Raw genomic sequence first — 24,212 nt, 5'->3', positions numbered from 1 at the left:
TGTCACTCTATTTGTAAGCAAAAACAAGTATTTATGAAAAGGGCTTGCATTTGTTCTATAAGTTACATAACCTCAGAATGCCCAAAAACACTTAATAGTCTACGAAGTACTTTGATTGAAGTATAATCATAGTTGAACAGCAGTGTTTCAATAATGATCAGATTATCTGTTTTAGTGATGTTGGTTGTGCAATAAATACTGGCCAGGGCACCAGATGACACTTCTCTCCTTTACTTCAAGTGATACCATCGTTAGGGCAGACAGGTTCCTGCTTTAACATTTCATCCAATCACTGGCAACTCTTATAGTGGAATATTCCCTCAATACTGGGAGCTGCAATCTCGATGATATGCACGCAGTTCTGAGTGGGATTGAATGCACAACACTAGAAATCGGAAGCAAGAATGCTATCACTGAGGCATGACTGAAGTTTTATAATTGTTGGATTATATGAGTAGATATTAAGCAAGAATTAATATGTTTTCCTTATGTATGAGATATATGTATACATGATATACCTCAAAGTCTGAGTCTGGTTTTGGTTCTGGTCAATTTTCAAGTAACCCATTCCTGCTGAGCCTAACCTAACACTGTTAGAGTCACATTTTCTTTGTCAATAATGGAGACATCTCTGGCTTTCCTTTCTGGTGATATGAATGTTCTAAACACATAAAGCAGAGGGCTACCTTGTCTAACATGAGGCATATGGTAAGCATTAGACTATTCAAAGCCCTTTCAGCTTCTACCAAACCCATGCAGATTTCTCAAGGGATACATAAGACCAGTTACAAAGCTGGACTTTTAAACAGAAGCTTTGGGACTGTGAGACATTTACAATGAAAACCACAGAAAAGTGAAAACAAGGGATCCAAAAATGAATGGTGGTTGAGGTCAGGAGCCACAAAAAAGGTTATATTTGCACCATATGAGAAGTCTTAAAAAGAAACAATACAGTCATTTTGGTTGAAAAGTGATAATTACAGGTCAAGGAAGATCAGATTATTAATTATTCTACCAATCGAGGGACATTTACAGTGCTGAGATTTGGAGGCTCCAAGACTGAAATGGTCATTTGAAGATGTTTAGCATTTGACCATCTGTCAAATAGTAGATATACAGCTATAAATGCCATTTCGGGACAGTGGCACATTAAATAATATTATAGTGCCAGCTAAAGACATGACACAAATGATGGCGTTTGGATGAATAATGTGTGACATATGAACGGCTGTCAGCTATACAGCGAAATACTTATACATTACAATCATTGAACTCGACTTTGGCCTGGACTGACTTTAACAAAGAAGGTGGCCATCATAGAAAGAAGACTTCAGAGAAGAAAGATTTGCAAAAGATTTAGGAGAAATATAAAAGTATATCAGAGAAAAGTGCAAAAAAGTTAAAGAGATAAGCCATAATATTGGGACAGATCTAGAAGGATAATATAGCAAAGGACTAACTGGATTTTTTTGAGGAAGGTGGCAACACTTGGATAATCATTTGTGAATGGTAACTAAGAATCAATGGTAGATGAAACCATTATATTAGTAAGGAATGATGACAAAATACAGGAAATGCTCAGCAGGTCAGCAAGCATTGGTAGACAGTTAAAGTTTCAGGTGAATAACCTTTAATCAGAATCAGAAAAGGGACTTTTAAAAGACCTGGTATGTATATTTGATTAGTTAAGGAATACAGGCCATTTTATGATCTAAAGGTCACTTAAGCATCTGCATTGCCTCTGTGAGTTTAATTACTCACTGGTAATGTACTGCTGCATTACTACAGGTTTATTAGCAAGCAGTACAAGTCTTCAAGTATTTAAGACAGTGAAAATGATTTGGATAGAGATTAAAGTTCCATGGATTTACGTTAGTTAAAATTGAACCCAACAAGTCTCAAGTGACTTAAATAATAGTTTTCTGCATGGTAAGCAGTGGAACATAGAATACTAAGTAAATCAGAGTGAAGGAAGCAGGAAGAAGAATCTTTGCAATTAAAATATTTTCTGAGCATCCATGCTGTAAAATATTAAACTAATTTGGAACAAACCTGATGCAAATACATCTGGCATTCAAAATAACATGCAAGGCTAGAGCTTTATTTTTCTCATTCAGAGATGCTTCACATGATAAGCATTTATAAGTATAATTCCTCTGAATTAACTGACAAGAATACATTAAATCCAATGTACAATATCCAGGAAAGATGAGAATGAGACACCAGAGGGTTATAATTGATGGTCACATTGCCTTGCATAAGTAGCTAGCCTGTTAGCTTCTGGTGAAGTGCTAATGTACATAGTCAGTCATGTTTATAATTATGCAATGTAATCATATAATCATATGGCTGAAATTTATAAAAATAAATTATAGTCCCACCACTGGGACAGAAACCATATCAGGAGCCTACACTGGCAGGCAGTGGTATTTTACCAATTTACCAATTAAGATGCCACCAACAATTGGTAGATTTCCACCCAGGGACAATGGTCCAATCAGAAAATAAAGAGCTACTGAGTCTATAGGAAGGAGGAGAGAAGGGATCAAGGCAGATTTTGTTAACTGCTGCAGGAGCAAGCAGATCCTGATGATTTGTGGGTGAATGGTATCCACAGTCTTTCTTTGCAGCTGTAACCATGCAAAGTCCCTTCATTGCAGAGGCCCTTTCTATGGCCCATGAAGTGGTCATAACGCAACATTTCCTTCATTGGGGATTCCCCTGCCAATGTGGTAGCACCACCTCTCATTTCCACTAAAATGCCATCAAAGGTGGAAAGTGACCCTTAACTGGTGGAATTAGTTGAGAGCTGGGTGACTGTATCCACTGGTAATATTCTGTGGCAATGGAAAGATTTCTAGCTCTCTCAAATACATTAACAATATTCTTCACAAGCAGCACATTTTCCAGAGGACTAGTAGAATCCAGACCTTTTAGCCATTCAACCCATTAATTCCATGCTTGCTCTCCGTAGAAAAATCTATTCAGTCCTATTCACTTATCCTGTCCATTTATTTCTGTCACATGCCTATTCAGTTTCCTCCTGTGCCTCAAGATTATTGGAAAGACAGTTCTAACAAAAGTAAAGGAGTGCAGATGCTGGAGGTCCGATTTTAAAAGCAAAAAGTGCTAGAGCCTCGCAGCATGTCTGGGAGCATCTGTGCGAGAAACTGAAACCCATTACTCTTCTTCACACCTGTCCTAAACTTCTGAGTAGTTCTGACAGATATGTTCATCTCAGTTTTGCAACGTCTTTGTGAACAACATATTAGAAAACACTCAAGAATTGTTGAGCCCTAGTCTTCTAATTTCAGTTCTTGTTGGTCGTTACCTCTATAAACATCGATTTTTGATTGAATGTCTATTGAAATTATTCACTTCTTGAAGACCTGAAATTGGTATAAAACAAAGGTTTTATCCTTGGAGATAAATTATTAGCATTTTTAGTTGATTAAGGGCCACGTTATTAACATATTCTCAGTGTTATGCAAATTGTTGCATGAAATCATCTTTTTCCTATAATATGATTTTGAATTTAATTTTAATTATCCCTTGCTCACAAATTTTTTCTCCATGTTGCTTAAGACATTAAATAATTCTGGAATTTTGTTCCTGCAGTAATTTCATCCTTTCAGAATTTTATCCAAGTAACTTTCATTGTGAGCCTAGACTTTGTACAGTGACAATATATTCAATCATGTGCAGTCAAGAGGAAGTGACTGAACAGCGGTGTCTTAAAACCAAACTTGTCATTATATCATTCCTGATGAAGGGCTTTTGCCTGAAACGTCGATTTTCCTGCTCCTCAAATGCTGCCTGACCTGCTGTGCTTTTCCAGCACCACTCTGATCTAAACTCTGGTTTCCAGCATCTGCAGTCCTCACGTTTGCCCACTATATCATACAATGTCTATAAAGGTACAATTTCTAGCACAATAGTTCAGTAAAATTTGAACTCCGCCCATCCTATCTTCTATTCTGTTGAGCACATACAAGAAACCATTAGTAACTGGACAAAGAACTACTGAGCCCATTTTTGGACCTTATTCTGCTGCATTTTGGTAAGGCAAATCAGGGCAGGATTTAAACACTTAATGGTAAAGTCCTGGGTAATGTTATTGAACAAAGAGATCTTGGGGTGCAGATTCAGAGTTCCTTGAAAAGGGAGTCACAGATTGACAGGGTAGTGAAGAAGACAGCTTTTGGTACACTTGCCTTTATTGGTCAGTGCACTGAGTGTGGGAGTTGAGAAGTCATTTTGCAGCTGTACAGACATTGGTCAGGCCATTTTTAGAATACTGCATTCAGTTCTGGTCTCCCTGTTAAAGGAAAGATGTTGTGAAACTTGAAAGGGTTCAGAAAGGATGTTGCCAAGTTTGGAGGATTTGAGCTACAGTGAAGGGCTGAATAGACTGTGACTATTTTCCTTGAAGTGTTGGGAGGCTGAGGGGTGACCTTATAGAAGTTTATAAGATCATGAGAGGCATTGATAGGGTGAATAGCCTAAGTCTTTTCCCCAGGTTAGGGGAATCCAGAATTGGAGAGCATTGGTTTAAGGTGAGAGGGGAAAGATTTAGAAGGGACCCAAGGGGCAACTTTTCATGTAGAGGATGGTGTGTGAATGGAATGAGTTGCCAGGGGAAGTACAATTACAACATTTAAAAGGCATCTGAATAGGAGGGGTTTAGAGGGATATAGGCCAAATGGTAGCAAATGGCACTAGATTAATTTAGGGTATCTGGCCAGCGTGGATGAGTTTGACTGAGGGGTCTGTTCCTGTGCTGTATGAGTCTATGACTCATAGATGGGGGAACATAGCATTGGATCAGTAATATACCTGAGGCATCAGGTGAATATAACAATATCTTAAATAATTTTTTTCTGTGGCCATATTTTCAGGCAAAGGTTGATCAGCATGCCAAAATTGAGTACTGAAAGAACTGCACAGTGATGAGGTGGAACTAGTATTCAAACATAATTGTGCATAACGCACTTAAAATAATTAGCATTTAAATATATTGAGATAAAATTCAAGAAATTACTCGATCTCCATGGGTTGCAAAGAAATGTGATCAGCTCATGACAGCAGAACAGTGGAAACCATTACTACAGCAGCAAGCTTTAAAAATGGACTATTATACTTGCCTTTTTCATAATTTATGGATTTCAATAATGTATTTCTACCAGCAGCCTCCTTGCTATAATCAGCAATTTCCAATTTTCTCTTCCAGCAAACACAGCTAAGGTTTTTATCGAGATACAAGATGAAAATGACCATGCTCCTGTTTTCACCAAGTCTCTCTACCTCGGTGGGGTAACTGAAGATGCCAAGACGTTCACCACTGTGCTGCAAGTTGAGGTGAGTGGAGGTGGTGAATTTACTGGATATCTGAAACACTTTGTGGATCTTAATGGCTGCTTTCATCACTCGGTTGCTTTAAAAAGCAATGGAAATTTATACTTGTGGATGACTTAATCTAAATCTTAAGCATGTCATATTACCACATGGTCCATATAAACCAGCTTTCATACAAAATCATTTTCAGACTCTAATCGCTACAAAATACTGCACATTATTCATCTTAGGATAAATTTCCCCAGTAGTCCTTCCACACACACTTCCTGATTCAGCTTTTTTCGTGTTTCTGATATTGAAATTATTCAATTGTTCAATTTTAAATGTGTAAGGGAATAGTAATTTAATAACCACAGAATTTGAATATTACTGAGAACATTTTGTCAAGGTTTTTCACCTTCCATTCACTAGGACAATTCATAATAGATGCCAAAGCTTTGACCAAATATATCTTTTTTAAGCAAAACTCAAATGTAAATAAAAATGTACAAGAGACATTTTGTACAATTTCAGTTTGAATTGCAGGTAATTATGCCACTTGAAATTACGAGTAGGCTGCATATCAGCTACCAACTTATTTTAGCTGGGTTGACATCATAGCATATACCAAATACATGTTTATAGAATCCAGTCAAGTTGGAATGCTTTGTATTGGTTTTCTAGCAGTTATTTCAACTTGGCCAAAGTCCAAAATATCATTTCAATATTGATCTTTATGTTGTTAGCCTTCTTTAATAACCAAAGGTTGACTATTACAATAAGATTTCTCTTTAGAATAATTGTTGTTTGTAAATCCAGCGTTAATTGCCCAATCCTAATTGCCCTTGTGAAGATGACAGTAATAGAAATTGTTAATTCCCTTTGCCTTTTGTGATTTTGCACTAAGTGTGAATTAACAGATCAAACACAGAGGTTGGCACAATGGAAATGCACCTAGGTCTTCTGCATTGCAGAAAGAAAGGAATGATTACTCCATTATCATTGACATGACATGATGAAAAGTGATTGAAGCCATCATGAGAATAAGGCGTATTGCTTAATTAATCTATGGGTAAAACACATGTTTGATAATCTTAAACCATACTAAAGTGCATGAGATAGCTCTCAATGTCTTTATTTAATATAATATTAGAGAGTGTTGAAAACACAAGTTGTTGGGAAATTGAAAATTCTGATTGAGAGGCCAGTTTAATTCACTTGAGAAAGAAAAAGGATCATGGTGTGTATCGATTGATAGCAAGCAAGGGAAGGTCATATTGTAGGAATGTCCAGAAAATGTTCTTGTTTAGTTGAAGATAAAGCAGACCTCCTAACAGAATAGAAAATATTTAAGTAGAGGAAACAGATATGGTTTTTTGATTTGAGTTTTCTGCCAAATGCAGAAAAGCAAGCCACTAAGAATTGTTTAGTAATTGGTAAGGAAGGTCAACACAAGTTACAATTAACAGTCAAAGAGCTAAAAGATCCCATGTGCAACTTGTTGTATCCACCCCAATGGAAGCTTTGCTCGACAAACCAAACACTTATAACATAGAACAGCTGCTGAAGGATAGAAGTAGATATGAGGTGATCCTTGTAGGTCACAAAGCTTACAAGTCCTAAGTACAAACGCAATCATTAGAACACCTGAACATAGTAAGATATATGAAACATGTACCTTTTTGCATGCAACAAGGAAATGCTCAGTTCTCAATCAATTTTGCATTCATTAACCTATCACTGAAGTGCAGTATCCCCCTAAAAATAAAATAAGGATCAAGGTAGATGGGGTGGAACAAGACAGAATCATTAACTGATTACAGTAGTGGACACACTGATGTAGGTTAGTAACATGCATCATGAAGAAAGATCGATCTTTGAGAGTTTGGCTTGATCTACAATGCCTAAACACAAGGACAAATTTCCTCAATCGCAGCCCCAGCTTTCAAGGTAAGTCTCTCCATCGCCGCAGCCAATTCCTGTGAGTCTGTGCAAAGCTATAGACCAAGAGCTGAAAAATGCAATTAGAATAGTTAGGTGGTTGTTTTTGACCAGTGGATGCAATGTGCTAAAGGGCCTTCTTTCTATGTTGTAGAACTCAATGACCCTGACAATAGGTACAAAAACCTGGGTCAACATTGCTTCAGCTATCTGTGGAATCCAGCCATGTTTTATGGCTACTAATTAGTTTCCTTTAATGGATGAGTGTCCATCCCAGCAGCAGTGAAACAATTCAAGGGCTAGCAGCTCAGCTGTCTGAGCAGCACCACCAGGAGCAGTGGCCATTGATAGAACTGCACCTGGAAGAGAGGAAAAGTCTGGGAGTGCCATGGCCAGTTAGGGAAGATTGGTAACGTGGCAGAGAACTTCAATGGGCCCCATCCTAGGACATGCAAAGCGACTGCCAGGGTTCACCAGCTGACCTCGCATGTGGCGGCTACAAATGCCTGTTGCTGCAGGAAAAGGCTCTAATTCACAAGCCCAATTGAATAAACATTAACCATTCCTCCCACCCCATCCACAGCCACCAGGCTGCTCGCTCTCCACTCCCAGCCCATCATGAGACAGCTGCAAAACTAAGTTGCTGGCAAAGCTCAGCAGGTCTGACAGCAAATGTGAAAAGAAATTGGAGCTAACGTTTTGGGTCCAATGACCCTTCCTCAGAACTGATGGTAGCTGGGAAAATGTTGGTCTATATCCAGAAGATAGGATGAGGGGAGGGGCTAAGGAGTAAACAATAAGTGGGATAGAACCCAAACAAAGAGATGAACAGTTGGACAGATAAAGGAGTGAATGATGATCTGGCTAGGAGAGTGAATAGCTGTTAATGGAGACTGTTAGTAACTAACCGTGGCTAGTGTGTAATGGCAGGCTCTGTGATAACAAGGCCTGGTGTGTGGCGCAGAAGGTTATGACAAGGGAAAGTTCAGGTCCTAAAATTATTGAACTCAATATTGAGTCCGGAGGGCTGTAGGGTCCACAAGCATAAAATGAAGTGCCGTTCTTTCAGCTTGCACTGAGCTTCGCTGGAGCACTGCTACAAGCCTGAGACAGAGATGTTGGTCAGGGAACAGGGTGGGGTGGGAACGGAGCAGGCAACTGGAAACTCATGATCTTTTTTGCATTGGTGTTCTGCGAAGTGGTCACTCAGTGTAGGCTTTCTTCCCCAATGTAGAAGAGATCACATTGTGAGCAGTAGATGTAGTAGACTGGATTATGAGAAGTGCAGGTAAAGTGCTGCTTCACCTGTTTGGGGCCCTTAGATACTGAGGAGGGAAGAGGCAAGCGGGTAGTTATTACATCTTTGGTGGTTGCAGGGGAAGGTGACCTTCTGAAAGTGGATGCTGATCTGATGGTAAGGACAAGGGGAACCCTATTGCTCTTGTGCGAGGGAAGAGGCGGCGTGAGGGCAGAGGTGAAGGTGATGGATCAGACCCAGTTGAGGACCCTGTTGACAATGGTGCTGGGGAATCCTTACTTGAGGAATAAGGAGGCTGCCTTGTTGAAGTTGGCCTCATCAGAACACATGTGACAGTGATGGACAAACTGGGAGAATAGAATGGAGTCTTTAGAGGGAACAAGGTGCAAGGATGTATATTCCAGGTAACTGTGGATGTCAGTGGGTTTATACTGGATACTGCTGCCCAGTCTATCCCCAGAAATGGAAATAGAGATATCGGGGAAGGAAAGGATAGAGTCCGAGATAGATCGGGTAAAAGTGAAGGTGGAGTGCAAATTGGAAGAATACTCAATTAACTTTTCCAATTCAGAAAGAGACAAGGAAGCACCACGATATCATCGATATACCAGAGGAGGAGTTGTGTGTGGGGGCCGGAATCCAATTGAAACAAGGAATGTTCGATGTACCCCACAAAGAGACAAGAGACAGACATAATTGGAGCCCATGTAAGTGCCTATGGCCACCCCTCTGATCTGAAGAAAATGAGAGGAGTTAAAGGAGAAATTGTTGAGGGTGAGGATGAGCTTGGCCAAGTGGAAGAGGGTTGTGGGGGTTGGGGACAGTTCAGGCCTTTATTCCAAGAAGGAGCGGAGAGCCCTGAGACCATCCTGTTGGGGGGATGGAAGTATAAAGGGACTACATATCCATGGAGGAGGCTGGAGCCTGCAACCTAGAAATTCTGAAATAGGCAAAAAGTGTCAGAGGAATCATAAATGTACGTGAACAGTGAATGGACCAGGGAAGAAAGGACTGAGTCAAAGTTGGAAGGGATGAGTTCTGTGGGCCAGGAGCAAGCTGAAACAATGGGCCTACTTGCGCAGTCCTGTTTATGGATTTTCAGAAGGAGGTAGAAGTGAGCTGTGTGGGGCTGGGGTCTGTCAGGTTGGAGGCAGTGGTGGGGAGATCATCAGATGAAATGAGGTCTATGACCGTAGTTGATACAATGGCCTGAGTAGACATCTGGTAAAATCCAGCCCACACACCCCATATCACCACTCAACAAAAGAATAAGGGGAACATTTAGAAAGAGATCACAGTCCATCCCACTTTCAAAATCAGAAAATAATGATCGAATTCTACAAGTGAACTACTGTACTAAGCCAGGACATTTTATGTCCGTGAACCCAGACCGAACATTAATTTATCTCAACCTCAAGGAGCTCCCTATTCCCAACGTGAAATAATCATAACCATTACAATAATGTATCAATGTTCTCTCCATGGTAACATCTAAAAAGCTATTTAGCAACTTCACAAAATATGCAATTCTTTTGTAAAATAAGAGTAGTGTCATCCTTCAAGTAGAAAAAAAAATCAAAGCTAGCCACATATTTAGAAAACACAATATCAGCAATGTTTAAGCAAATAATGTCAAAGAACATATATTTAAAACTAACAGGGTGAGAAGGATCAAGAGGAATCTGAAAATGAACTTCTGAATGACTCTTAGTTTAGAGGTTGATTGGCTGCATGCTCCCACCACCCGATGTGTCCCTTATCCTATCTTAATGAAAGGATTTCTTGCAAAGATTAATCCTTACTAATTTGGCAGCAACAGAAATTAAACGCACCAGGATGCAATGGATGACTGTGGTAATCTCCCAGTTCTAGAACACAATTACTTCAGCAGTGACAGCAGGAGACAAATCAACACTAATTTGGTCAAGCAGTCTGGTCCCATTGTAATTCTCTGCCCATAACATTATGCTTGGAAATCAGTATATAATTATCAAAAATGTTTGCATCGCTTCATCAGTAAAAGGAATTTGCTGCCATAATTTGATCTTCAACAGGATTAATTTGGTTACTTATGACTAAAATCTATTTGTATTTTAGGCTTACATTTAGCCCAACAAGTAACCATTCTTCATGAAGACAACCTATTTACTTCCTAATAAAAAGACTTGTCACACCTCGTTCTTGGATCCATCTTGGTCTTATGACAATGCAATGGCTTTAAAAGGTGTACTTTGTCCTTTTCTTTATGAAGAAAGGGTAAGACAGAGATGTGAAGCAGTCTTCTCAAAACCAATAAACAGTTTGTGAGGTTTTGGGCTTTTTAAAAAAAGTTGAAACAATAGAGGCAGCCTGAGTGGGTGGGGTCAAGCTCCCACAGAACCAAGATTTTTAGTTTTGGCCTTCTACAATTGCAGGGGTCTTGGATGTGGAATATCTTATTCCTGTCACTGTTACAGCTAAAAGCTGAGGTTCTCTTCCTGCTGCTAGAATTGCATGTGAGACAATCTGTTTTATGGAATTTACCTTTGCCAAGGATGTGTTTATGACATGTCATAATATTAGAACAGTTAATTAGTAATTAATATATATTTTTTGGTAAGCATTTCAATAGAATTACAGTTAAGCTAATTATTTTATTTTTATTTTGTCTGTATTTTAACTATAGTTTAAAAATAATGTGTGTTTTGTTTAAAGTCAAGTAGTTTGACCAATCAAATTGCATCTGGAATGCAATGCTTTGTACTTACCTTTAAAATAAGAAAACATTAGGGTCTACACTAGCTTCTTAATATATTTTGAGGAGTTTGACCAGGTCCATAACAGTCTACATCCTGAAATACTTCTGAATCAGAGTGTCTGCATGGTTTGCTGATTTTTTTCATCAATATCATTGTTGTATACTTAAATCTAGAGGAGATGTGAAAGGTTGTTTGCAGAAATAGCATGTTCTGCATTTTGCAGCTTAAGTAATCGAAAATTCGAAGCAGATACGTTTGTCTCTCCACATCTATCTGTAATTTAAAGAAGAGTAACTTATGTATAGTAAAATATCCCATGCTATTTCACAAGAACATAAGAGGACAACAATTGCTCAGAGGGAGAAAGTGGGGACTGCAGATGCTGGAGATTAGAGTTGAGAGTGTGGTGCTGGGAAAACATTCCAAATGAAGGGCTTATTCCTGCTCCTCGGATGCTGCCTGACCTGCTGTGCTTTTCCAGCATTATACTCTCAACAATTGATCAGAGTCAAGGCTTGAGATATCAGGATATTTGATCAAAAGCTTAGTCAAAGAGAATATTTTCAAGGCACATCTTTAAGGATGAGGTCGGGAATGGAGTAGAGAGAAACAGCGAGAGAGAGAGATGGAATTACATAGCAGTTTCAGGAAGAGGTTCCAAAGATTAGGGTTTTGAGTTGGAGTGAAGGCAGTAATGTGTGCAGAAAAGGCTAGATATTCAGAATGCAGAATTCTCAGAAGTTTTCAGTGCTTGAAAGGCTTTAGAGCAACACTGCTTCACACAAATCTTGCCACAATCGAGGGCACCATACTTCTGTATTACATGCTGTCAGAGGCTAACTATGTGATAATTTCTCACAACCAAATCTTTGCCAATGGCGTGGAATTTGCATTCCTAGTCCATCCTCATGTGTCACTTTAGGTGACTAATTCATTCCAACTTGCAATGTTCTCTTGTCCACTGAAAATCCGGTCCATCTTCATTGAAATGCCCTCCTGACATTGTTTCCTCTCCTGCTGGTCTTGAGCCCCAGCCCATCATGTTACACATTAGGTCTATTCTGAACTAAAAGAAAGCTTGGAGATTGAAATGCTTTTGTATACTCAACATGCTGTCAAATGCAGTGTTTATACAATAGAAGGAGAAAGTGAGGACTGCAGATGCTGGAGATCAGAGCTGAAAAATGTTTTGCTGGAAAAGCGCAGCAGGTCAGGCAGCATCCAAGGAGCAGGAAAATCGATGTTTCGGGCATAAGCCCTTCTTCAGGAATGAGGAAGGTTTTTTAGATTAGATTAGATTACTTACAGTGTGGAAACAGGCCCTTCGGCCCAACAAGTCCACACCGCCCCGCCGAAGCGCAACCCACCCATACCCCTACATTTACCCCTTACCTAACACTACGGGCAATTTAGCATGGCCAATTCACCTGATCTGCACATCTTTGGGCTGTGGGAGGAAACCGGAGCACCCAGAGGAAACCCACGCAGACACGGGGAGAACGTGCAAACTCCACACAGTCAGTCGCCTGAGGCGGGAATTGTACACGGGTCTCTGGCGTTGTGAGGCAGCAGTGCTAACCACTGTGCCACCGTGCCGCCCACCAGGCTAAGGTGTGCCAAGCAGGCTAAGATAAAAGGTAGGGAAGAGGGACTTGGGGGAGGGGCGTTGGGAATGCGATAGGTAGAAGGAGGTTAAGGTGAGGGTGATAGACCGGAAAGGGGTATGGGGGTGGAGAGATCGGGAAGAAGATTGCAGGGCAAGAAGGCAGTGCTGAGTCCGAGGGTTAGGACTGAGATAAGGTGGGGGCAGGGGAAATGAGGAAGCTGGAGAAATCTGAATTTATCCCTTGTGGTTGGAGGGTTCCTAGGCGGAAGATGAGGCGCTCTTCCTCCAGACGTCGTGTTGCCATGGTGCGGCGATGGAGGAGGCCAAGGACCTGCATGGCCTTGGCGGAGTGGGAGGGGGAGTTAAAGTGTTCAGCCACGGGGAGGTTGGGTTGGTTGGTGCGGGAGTCCCAGTGGTGTTCTCTGAAACGTTCCATAAGTAGGCAGACTGTCTCCCCAATGTAGAGGAGGCCACATCAGGTGCAGCGGATGCAGTAAATGATATGTGTGGAGGTGCAGATGAATTTGTGAAAGATATGGAAGGATCCCTTGGGGCCTTGGAGGGAAGTGAGGGGGGTGGTGTGGACGCAGGTTTTGCATTTCTTGCGGTTGCAGGAGAAGAGGCCGGGAGTGGAGATTCGGTTGGTGGGGGATGTGGACCTGACGAGGAAGTCGCGGATGGAGTGGTCTTTCTGGAACACTAATAGGGGAGGGGAGGGAAATATATCCTTGGTGGTGGGGTCTGTTTGGAGGTGGCGGAAATGACGAAGGATGATATGATGTATGTGGAGATTGGTGGGGTGGTAGGTGGTAGGGTTCTGTCCTGGTGGCAATTGGAGGGGCGGGGTTCAAGGGCGGAGGAGCGGGAAGTGGAGGAGATACGGTGGAGAGTATCGTCAACCACGTCTGGGGGGAAATTGCAGTCTTTGAAGAAGGAGGCCATCTGGGTTGTTTGGTGTTGGAACTGGTCCTCCTGGGAGCAGGTGCGGCAGAGACAAAGGAATTGGGAATATGGGATGGCGTTTTTACAGGGGGCAGGGTGGGAGGAGGTGTAATCTAGGTAGCTGTGGGAGTTGGTCGGTTTATAGTAAATGTCTGTGTTGAGTCGGTCGCCCGAGATAGAAATGGAGAGGTCTAGGAAGGGGAGGGAGGAGTCTGAGTAGGTCCAGGTAAATTTGAGGTTGGAGTGGAAGGTGTTAGTAAAGTGGGTGAACTGTTCAACCTCCTCGTGGGAGCACGAGGTAGCGTCAATACAGTCATCGATGTAGCAGAGGAAAAGGTGGGGGGTGGTGCCAGTGTAGCTGCGGAAAATGGACTGTTCCACATATCCGATGAAGAGGCAGGCATAGCTGGGGCACATGCGGGTGCCCATAGCTACTCCTTTGGTTTGGAGGAAGTGGGAGGATTGGAAAGAGAAGTTGTTCAGAGTGAGGACCAGTTCAGTCAGTCGAAGGAGAGTGTCAGTGGAAGGGCACTGGTTGGGTCGGCAGGAAAGGAAGAAGCGGAGGGCTTTGAGGGGGATGGAGGTGTATAGGGACTGGATGTCCATGGTGAAGATAAGGCGTTGGGGGCTGGGGAAGCGAAAATCATAGAGGAGGTGGAGGGCATGGATCGAGTTCCGAACGTAGGTGGGGAGCTCTTGGACTAAGGGGGACAGGACCGTGTCGAGGTATGCAGAGATGAGTTTGGTGGGGCAGGAGCAGGCTGAGACAATGGGTCAGCCGGGGCAGTCAGGTTTGTGGATTTTGGGCAGGAGGTAGAAACGGGCGGTGCGAGGTTGTGGGACTATGAGGTTGGAGGCGGTGGATGGGAGATCCCCTGAGGTGATGAGGTTATGGGTAGTCTGGGAGATGATGATTTGGTGGTGGGAGGTGTGGTCATGGTCAAGGGGGCAGTAGGAGGAAGTGTCCGCGAGCTGGCGTTTAGCCTCAGCAATGTAAAGATCGGTGCGCCAAATTACCACTGGAGCGGAGGGAATGGAGGGCTGCACATTGCGAGGGTGAGAGGTTGGAGTGGGTATGAGGGGTGGACAGGTTGAGGCAGTTAATGTCGCGGCGGCAGTCTCTGCCCCTGCGCCGATCTCCGCTCCCACACCTAACCCCGCCCCCACACCTAACACCACCCCACATCCAACTCCACCCCCACGCCCATTACCACCCACACCCTAACCCCTCCCCCACACCTAACCCAGCCCCCACTCCCAGCTCCAGCCCCACACCAGGTCTTAGCTCCCAGCCTAGTCATATTTTCACCATCCCTCCAGACTTCCCCCTATCTGAGGATGAAAAATCAGTCCTCAGCAGAGGCCTCACCTTCATCTCCCTACGCTCCTGGATTAACGAGTTCAACATGCGGCGAGACAGCGAACAATTTTTCCGCCACCTTCGCCTCTGCGCCTACTTCTTCAGCCAGGATTCTCGCCCACCCTCTGACAATCCCTTCTCCCGCCTCCAACACACCCCATCCACCTGGACACCCCGTGCTGGCCTCTTAACTGCCCTCGATCTCCTCATATCCATCTGCCGCCGCGACATTAACCACCTCAACCTGTCCACCTCTCTTACCCAGTCAAACCTCTCACCCTCGCAACGTGCAGCCCTCCACTCCCTCCGCTCCAACCCCAACCTCACTATCAAACCAGCAGACAAGGGAGGCGCGGTAGTAGTTTGGCGCACCGATCTTTACATTGCTGAGGCTAAACGCCAGCTTGCGGACACCTCCTCCTACTGCCCCCTTGACCATGACCCCACCTCCCACCACCAAACCATCATCTCCCAGAACATCCATAACCTCATCACCTCAGGGGATCTCCAATCCACCGCCTCCAACCTCATAGTCCCACAACCTCGCACCGCCTGTTTCTACCTCCTGCCCAAAATCCACAAACCTGACTGCCCCGGCTGACCCATTGTCTCAGCCTGCTCCTGCCCCACCAAACTCATCTCTGCATACCTCGACACGGTCCTGTTCCCCCTTAGTCCAAGAACTCCCCACCTACGTTCGGGACACCACCCACGACCTCCACCTCCTCCATGATTTTCGCTTCCCCAGCCCCCAACGCCTTATCTTCACCATGGACATCCAGTCCCTATACACCTCCATCCCCCATCACAAAGGCCTCAAAGCCCTCCACTTCTTCCTTTCCTGCCGACCCAACCAGTGCCCTTCCACTGACACTCTCCTTCGACTGACTGAACTGGTCCTCACTCTGAACAACTTCTCTTTCCAATCCTCCCACTTCCTCCAAACCAAAGGAGTAGCCATGGGCACCTGCATGGGCCCCAGCTATGCCTGCTTCTTCGTAGGATATGTGGAACAGTCCATCTTCCGCAGCTACACTGGCACCACCCCCCACCTTTTCCTCTGTTACATCGATGACTGTATCGGCGCTACCTCGTGCTCCCACGAGGAGGTTGAATAGTTCATCCACTTTACTAACACCTTCCACTCCAACCTCAAATTTACCTGGACCTACTCAGACTCCTTCCTCCCCTTCCTAGACCTCTCCATTTCTATCTCGGGCGACCGACTCAACACAGACATTTACTATAAACCGACCAACTCCCACAGCTACCTAGATTACACCTCCTCCCACCCTGCCCCCTGTAAAAACACCATCCCATATTCCCAATTCCTTCGCCTCCGCCGCATCTGCTCCCAGTGGGACCAATTCCAACACCGAACAACCCAGATGGCCTCCTTCTTCAAAGACTGCAATTTCCCCTCAGACGTGGTTGACAATGCTCTCCACCGCATCTCCTCCACTTTCCGCTCCTCCGCCCTTGAACCCCGCCCTCTAATTGCCACCAGGACAGAACCCCACTGGTCCTCACCACCCCACCAACCTCCAGATACATCATATCATCCTTCGTCATTTCCGCCATCCCCAAACGGACCCCACCACCAGGGATATATTTCCCTCCCCTCCCCTATCAGTGTTCCGGAAAGACCACTCCCTCCGCGACTCCCTCGTCAGGTCCACATCCCCCACCAACCCAACCTCCACTCCCGGCACCTTCCCCTGCAACTGCAAGAAATGCAAAACTTGCGCCCACACGTCCCCCCTCACTTCCCTCCAAGGCCCCAAGGGACCCTTCCATATCTGTCACAAATTCATCTGCACCTCCACACACATCATTTACTGCATCCACTGCACCTGATGTGGCCTCCTCTACATTGGGGAGACAGTCCGCCTACTTGCGGAACATTTCAGAGAACACCACTGAGACACCCGTACCAACCAACCCAACAGCCCCGTGGCTGAACACTTTAACTCCCCCTCCCACTCCGCCAAGGCCATGCAGGTCCTTGGCCTCCTCCATCGCCAGACCATGGCAACACGACGCCTGGAGGAAGAGCGCCTCATCTTCCTCCTAGGAACCCTTCAACCACAAGGGATGAATGCAGATTTCTCCAGCTTCCTCATTTCCCCTCCCCCCCACCTTATCTCAGTCCCAACCCTCGGACTCAGCACCGCTTTCTTGCCCTGAAATCTTCTTCCCGACCTCTCCGCCCCCACCCCCTCTCCGGTCTATCACCCTCACCTTAACCTCCTTCCACCTATCGCATTCCCAATGCCCCTCCCCCAAGTCCCTCCTCCCTACCTTTTATCTTAGCCTGCTTGGCACACCTTCCTCATTCCTGAAGAAGGGCTTATGCCCGAAACGTCGATTCTCCTGCTCCTTGGATGCTGCCTGACCTGCTACGCTTTAATACAATAGAATCCAATTTGAGGAATAGTTCTTGAAGATCAGCAATATGTTGTGGATGTATCTAAAGTTATGGCTAATGTCTGCCAGATTCTTTCATGCTGATGCCCTGTCACTGTTACAGCTCCAACACCCTCCACATCCGCAAGTCTCACATTATCAGAAAAATCTCAACATCCCAGTATTTTGAAGCGTGGTGCACAGCCCAGTCTTGAATAGGGCCAGAATACAATTTTGTAACCCTCATGTTTCAGACTTCCCCTTCAATACATCCAACACCTTCCTCCATCCCATTCCAGAGATTGGATTTTCTCAGGGTCATTCTGTTAGCACCTGGTGTGGATGGGAATTCAAAATCACAGTCTGGCTGGTTCTGCTGGGATTCTTGACAGATCTGAATTTTCAAATAGCCAGTTGAATTGTTGGAGGGGTAGGAAAAGGAAGGGGTTATAGGATGTTCAGTTACCACCAGTTAATAACCCTGAAGCTTTTCTACTTAAAGAGCTTATTAAGGGGCTCATCCTTTCTCCACCAGGAAAGCTCGAATGGGCTTTTACTTACTTATACACAAATCCAGCTCCAAAGTTCCAGTCCAAATACCAATAGATCCTAAAAATCAGTTTCTTAGAACCTTCAGATTCCAACATTTCCAACTCACTTCCAGATCCCATGGACACTCTTCTGCCGTGCTCTCAGCTTCAGCCTTAATAATACCACAGCAGCTCAAATACCACCAAAGACACTCATCCCCATCTGGAACAGCAGCCCACATGAGCTACACCCATCCACCATCTGAAATATTTGGTCCCCCCACCACTGGTGTTCAAAGGCGCAATGTCTGACATCTATGAGATACAAAGAAGCAATACGCTAGGACTCCTTCAATAGCCTGTTCCAAAATGGCAAACTTTGCCATCTGGAAGGATAAGGGCAGCAGGCACATGGGAGCATCACTACATGCATGTTCCCCTCCACAGCACACCAAACCTTGATTCAGCAATATGGCACTGTTGTTTGACTGTCACTAATCTAAATCCTTCTTAATAACACCACAAGTGTATTAATTGCATTGCAGGGGCTCTTTAAGATGACTCACCATGTTCTCAAGGGCAATTACAAATGCACAACAAGTACCTTGTCAGTAATGCTCACATCCCATGAATGAATTTGAAAAAAGTTACAAGAACTATCGAATGGCTTGTGATTTTATTGAGCGAAGTTTTATTTTAAATAACTGCACCATAATGGAAATTAAAGAGTTAATATCATGCTAAAATTTAGATAACAATACTCAATTTAGTTTCTAAGATTTTACTTTAGGGTAATTAAAACTGCAAGCTGTTCAACCGATATAATCTACAACTGTATCAAACCTGTTACTGTGGATGTTGGTCTGCAGCCAAATACTGGTTCAACCCAAAATAAATTATGGTTCTCCAAGGGTGCATGAGGATATGGAAGAGCTCACAACAATGCAGTGCAGCAGTGTTAAATAAAGGCAAGCTTACTGTGCATAGCCTAAAATTTATGGACCCTACAACTGACTGAAGCCGAAAGACTAGAAGAAGAACAAAATGAACTAAAATCTTTCACCTGAATGAATACAAACAATCATCTATCCAAAATCCATTAATTTAAATCAAATTCGCTTTTGCCAAGATATGAAAGTAAAACAATTGAATCAACTTAAATATAGTCAGAAATTTCAAGGCATCTGGTGTTGTGAAATGATTAGGTCCCTCTCTCAACAATGAAATCCTGAAACAGCAGGTCTGCTTATGTGAGATAAGATGGCCTAATTAACTCTAGTAGGCGTAAATCGCTATCCATCTCATACACGTCACTGGGTTCTGCCTTTTAATCTTCTGCCTCCTGTAATGTCTAAATAAATCAAAGTGTTTTAATTTCTAACACTGAGTAGGAATTGCATTGTGTGCAACAATAGTTGATATTTACTGCTGACCTATAATGATGGTATTTTTGCATTCCACCTGATAATCACCACCAGTGCTAAATTATGCTATTCATAGGAACAACACAGAAATGCATTTTTCACTTCAACAGCTAAAACTAAGTGGTTAACCTTTACTAATGAGCCTGGCTGAATTTCCAAAAGTCACAACTCATCCAAAATAATGTACAAATCATGGTCTGCTAGGGTGCTATGCTTGAGGGAAAAGACAGCATTAAATGTTTTTGAAAAGTTGTCAAACAAGGACAAAGCATTTTAACAAGGATCCTTCCACATTATCTAGAAGACGTGAATAGTGGATGAAAATATATCATTACTCCCTTAGTGGCTCAGTGAGTTACTGATTCATATACTCTGCCCAAGTATGAATGGGGGATGGGGGAACGCAGTTAGAGCCAGGGTTCTGAATGAGAATGAATAAAGATCCCCAACAGCCTCATCTTGATCAATACGCATTCATTACAAAATGAAAGTTTCTGCCATATTCAGTCAGGCTTCTCTGAAGGTCTCCAGTGTGCACACATGTCGATGTCAATGTGAGATCAACAAAATGTGAGATTAGATCCAGAAGGTCAGTCCCTTGCTGTCTAGTTATTCTCCATGAGGACTAGTGGGCAGCCAAGGAGCTTTTCGTTTTGCAATGAAAATAAATCATTTGTGAAAGCTTTATAGTATAGTCTGTCATTAGACATTGCCCTAAACTCTGCTTGACTGCCACCTTTTACAAGAGAATAAATGTATAATTAACTATTATTCTCTTTCACCACCACCCCTCCTTGACAGTCATTGAATGCAGATTTGACCTCCATATTACAGCCATGAAAAATCTTGTTGGAATGTAGCTGCTCAGAAATGTATTGCCTTTGATACATCACTAATGCTGTTCTTGTCAGTAGCTTCACACAAATCCCTGAGGCGCGCCATCTTCAACATTGTGTAAATTATGTTAAACCAAACCAATGGACCATCTAAACTCTGTGCAGACCCAAGTGGGTAATCCAAGCAGCATATGGATTCACTCCAACCCCAGACTACGTTCAACATTGTGTTTTGCAATTCAAATAAATTCCTTTTAAAAAGTAATGTAGTCACCGACTGATAACATTGAAAACAACTCAGTGAAAATATACTGTCTGGAAGCTTCACCAAAAAGTTCAGCAAAAGTAAATTACTTTGATTCTGGATATCTGAAATAATTATAGAAAATTTTGAACATTCTCAGCAAGTCGGTTAGCAGTGTAAAGGTAGAAACAGAGTCAGCCTTGCAGCCTGATGACACATCATCAGTTCTGAAACATTAGCTTCTTTTCTCTTTCCGTAGATGCTTCTTGGTCTGCTGAGTGTTCCCAACATTTTGTACCAATACTTGGTCAGCAATGTTCAGCATAATTTGTGACGCCTCGGATATTGAAGCAGTCCATGTTCAAGTGCAACAAGATCTGGACAATATCCAGCTTAGGCTAACAAGTGGCAAGTAACATTCGCACCAAACAGGCTATGACCATCTCGAATAAGACAAAATTTAACCACTGCCTCTTGGCATTCAGCAGTGTTCCCATCAATAATTCCCCCACCATCAACATTCTGGGGGTTACCATTGACCAGAAACTCAACTGGCCTCACCACATAAACACAGTGGTTACAAAAGCAGGTCAGAAGCTAGGAATATTACGGTGAGTAACTCAGCTCCTGACTCCTCAAAGCCTGATCACCATCTACAAGGCCCAAGTCAGGAGTGTGATGGAATACTCCCCACTTGCCTGGATGGGTAAAGCCCCAACAACACTTAAGAAGGTTGATACCAAGCAGGATAAAGCAGCTCGTTTGATTGGCACCACATGCACAAGCATCCACTCCCTTCACCACCGATGCTCAGTAGCAGCAGTGTGGACTAGCAATAAGATGTACTGCAGAAATTCACCAAAGATCCTCAGACAGCACCTTCCAAAACTATGACCACTTCAATCGAGAAGGCTAAGGACAGCATGATATATGGGAACCATCATCTTCAAGTTCCCCTCCAAGTCACTCACCATCCTGACTTGAAAATACATGGTCGTTCCTTCACTATCTCTGGGCCAAAATCCTGAATTCCCTCTGTAATGGCATTGTGGGTCAACCCACAGTGGGTGGACTACAGCAGTTCAAGAAGGCCACCACTTTAACCACTTTCTCAAGGGTAACTTGGGATGGACAATAAAAACTGGCCATTCAGTGTTGCCCACATCCCACAAAAAATGAAAACATTTTAAAAATGTTCAGATTAGATTGTGTATGTGACTATCTGAATAAGGGGCTGCAAATCAACAGTGAATGCACCTAGAAAATGAGCCTACTTTTTTAACATAGCATGTGTTGAGCATTTCAGGAATGGGAACATTATAAGAGGACAGTTTTAGATCAAGGTGATGACCAGTAACTAATGTATTTAAAGCCTGACATGAAATCTAGGTTTTTGCATAACTGAGTGCAGTTAGGAACAGAGAAGCATGTGTTGGCCATTCAGTCAAAAATCACATGACACCTGGACATAGTCCAGGTTATTTTGAAACCACAAGCTTTTGGAGCCCTGAGCTCCTTCCTCAGGCAGCTAGTGAGAGAGAATACAGAATTTATAAGTAAATGATCAAAGGGTCATACAGCCTATGTGAATGTATTGAACAAACCTACATAGCCATTCAGCTCATTCAGCCTGCTCTGACATTCAATTAAATCATGGCTGATTATCTACCTCAATGACTTGTTGGTGAGCTATTCCCAAACCCATATTCTTGAAGTCATTGTTTCCAGAAAGCCATCGTTGTCTTTCTGTACATGCTCATTATTGTGCTTGAAGATCAGTGGTCCCTCTGAGTTGCACAGCCCACTCTGAGTTTCACATTTGGAGGAGGTTCCTGCACCAAAACCAAAATTAGAGGAGTATTGTTCCACGTCTCACTAAGGGCAGAAAATTTGAAACATTCACCCTCTGAATGAAGAAGTCCCTTGTCATCCCAATCTTAATTGGCCTGATTTTTGCTGTTCACTGGTTCTAGATTCACCAGCCAGAGGTGGCACCCTATTTACATCCATCCACTTTAGACCTATAAGAATTTTGAACAAAAAGACTTTCATTCTTCAAAGTAAGGGGACCATTAATTGGCCAGTAAGAAGAAATAAGTTCTTGGTCAACTAAAGGAATTGATAAATCATGTACAGATAATATGACAAAAATTTTAAAAATTTAGATTAAGCAAATTAAGGCATTAATTATAATAGCTAGCCTGTTGATTGTTTACACACGTAAAAATAACAAGTAATATTATTTTAAAACTGAATAGTAGGATTTACCCAAATAGGTCAGCATTCATTAGACATTAAAATAATGCATCACAAAATTACTAAGAAGTACAACAAAAGGGAGCAGGAACAAAAATAAATCACATTTAAAATAATCGTATATCTTGGCAGAAGAGAATAACTGGACAGTATAAAGCTACAATATGCAAATTCATCAAGAAATGTGAGAATGAGCCTTTAGTTTTGTTTCTTGAAATGGAATTGATGAAATTACTTTTGCAAAGAAGCCAGGCTGAGCTTCGTGGCAACCTTGGAGTTTAACTGAGCTCTCCAGTATGCTGTTGTTTTGAATAAAGCTAGCAAAGACAGTATCAGTTCTGTTTTTCTAAGCTGGATAACTTTGCAAGAGAATTCAAAATGTAGATATTACTTTGAATATAATTTTATGTCTTTGCTCAGGTATCATTGGTAGTCAAGATTTTAATGGATGTATCTTTGCTGGTTGGTTTCTGGTGTTGTAGCGCCCTCTTCTGGCTCAATTCAGGCAGAATTTGGGCTGTGCTTGCTTCATAGAAAACCATTGGCTGAGTTTGAATGCAGTTGCCCCAAGCATGTTAGATGTGAACTGGCCCCCATTCGGTCCATCCTCACTTGCAGGTAGGCCAATACACATTAGGTCAGCAGCATGGATGAGCCAGCTGGAGGAATGGGCTGATTAGGCTAATGAATTGAGCCACTTAAGGGTCATTAACCTTGAGCCTGCTGGTATTTCAGGGTGGCTCAGGGAATCTACGAAATCCTCATGAGTTTCCTGTGCCTACTGATGGCTGCCCGCAAACCATTGTCGTGTTTGATAGCCCAGAGGAGGTGCATGTTCCAAAGGCACCCATCGAGAGACCTGCTATTGGGAAGGGAATGGTTGAAACTTTATTGCTGGAACAGCACAGCAGGTCAGGCAGCATCCAGGGAACAGGAGATTCGACGTTTCGGGCACAGGCCCTTCTTCAGGAATGAGGGAATGGGTCACCATCAGAGAGGTAAAAACATTGACTGCAGATGCTGGAAACCAGATTCTGGATTAGTGGTGCTGGAAGAGCACAGCAGTTCAGGCAGCATCCAAGGAGCTTCGAAATCCATTCCTGATGAAGGGCTTTTGTCCGAAATGTCGATTTCGAAGCTCCTTGGATGCTGCCTGAACTGCTGTGCTCTTCCAGCACCACTAATCCACCATCATAGAGATAGCATATGCCATTCCCCCCACCACACACACACACACACACACACACACACTGGTAGACAGCAGTGTAATGGTAATGTCCTTGGACTAGTAATACTACTGTTTTGGGAATGTGGGATTAAATCCTACCATGGCAATC

The 24,212-nt window shown here is 43.1% G+C and overlaps 1 protein-coding gene across 9 annotated transcripts in view; it reads left to right on the top strand.

The window, feature by feature from the left end:
* The window catches only part of pcdh15b (protocadherin-related 15b), a 1,538,224-nt gene that overhangs the window by 1,426,547 nt on the left and 87,465 nt on the right, over positions 1-24,212 (top strand). For all 9 annotated transcript variants that reach the window (XM_087999065.1, XM_087999066.1, XM_087999064.1 and 6 more), the window contains one exon: positions 5,231-5,358. In XM_087999065.1, the coding sequence (XP_087855191.1) occupies positions 5,231-5,358 (128 nt within the window). The remainder of the gene's footprint in view (positions 1-5,230; positions 5,359-24,212) is intronic.

Source organism: Chiloscyllium plagiosum, unplaced genomic scaffold, assembly GCF_037043375.1.
Source record: "Chiloscyllium plagiosum isolate Xiang-an unplaced genomic scaffold, Cpla_swu_hap1 HiC_scaffold_22, whole genome shotgun sequence".
NCBI classification, from domain to species: Eukaryota; Metazoa; Chordata; class Chondrichthyes; order Orectolobiformes; family Hemiscylliidae; genus Chiloscyllium; species Chiloscyllium plagiosum.
Note: the sequence above shows the minus strand (reverse complement) of the source record. Positions and strands in the feature narration are given on the sequence as shown.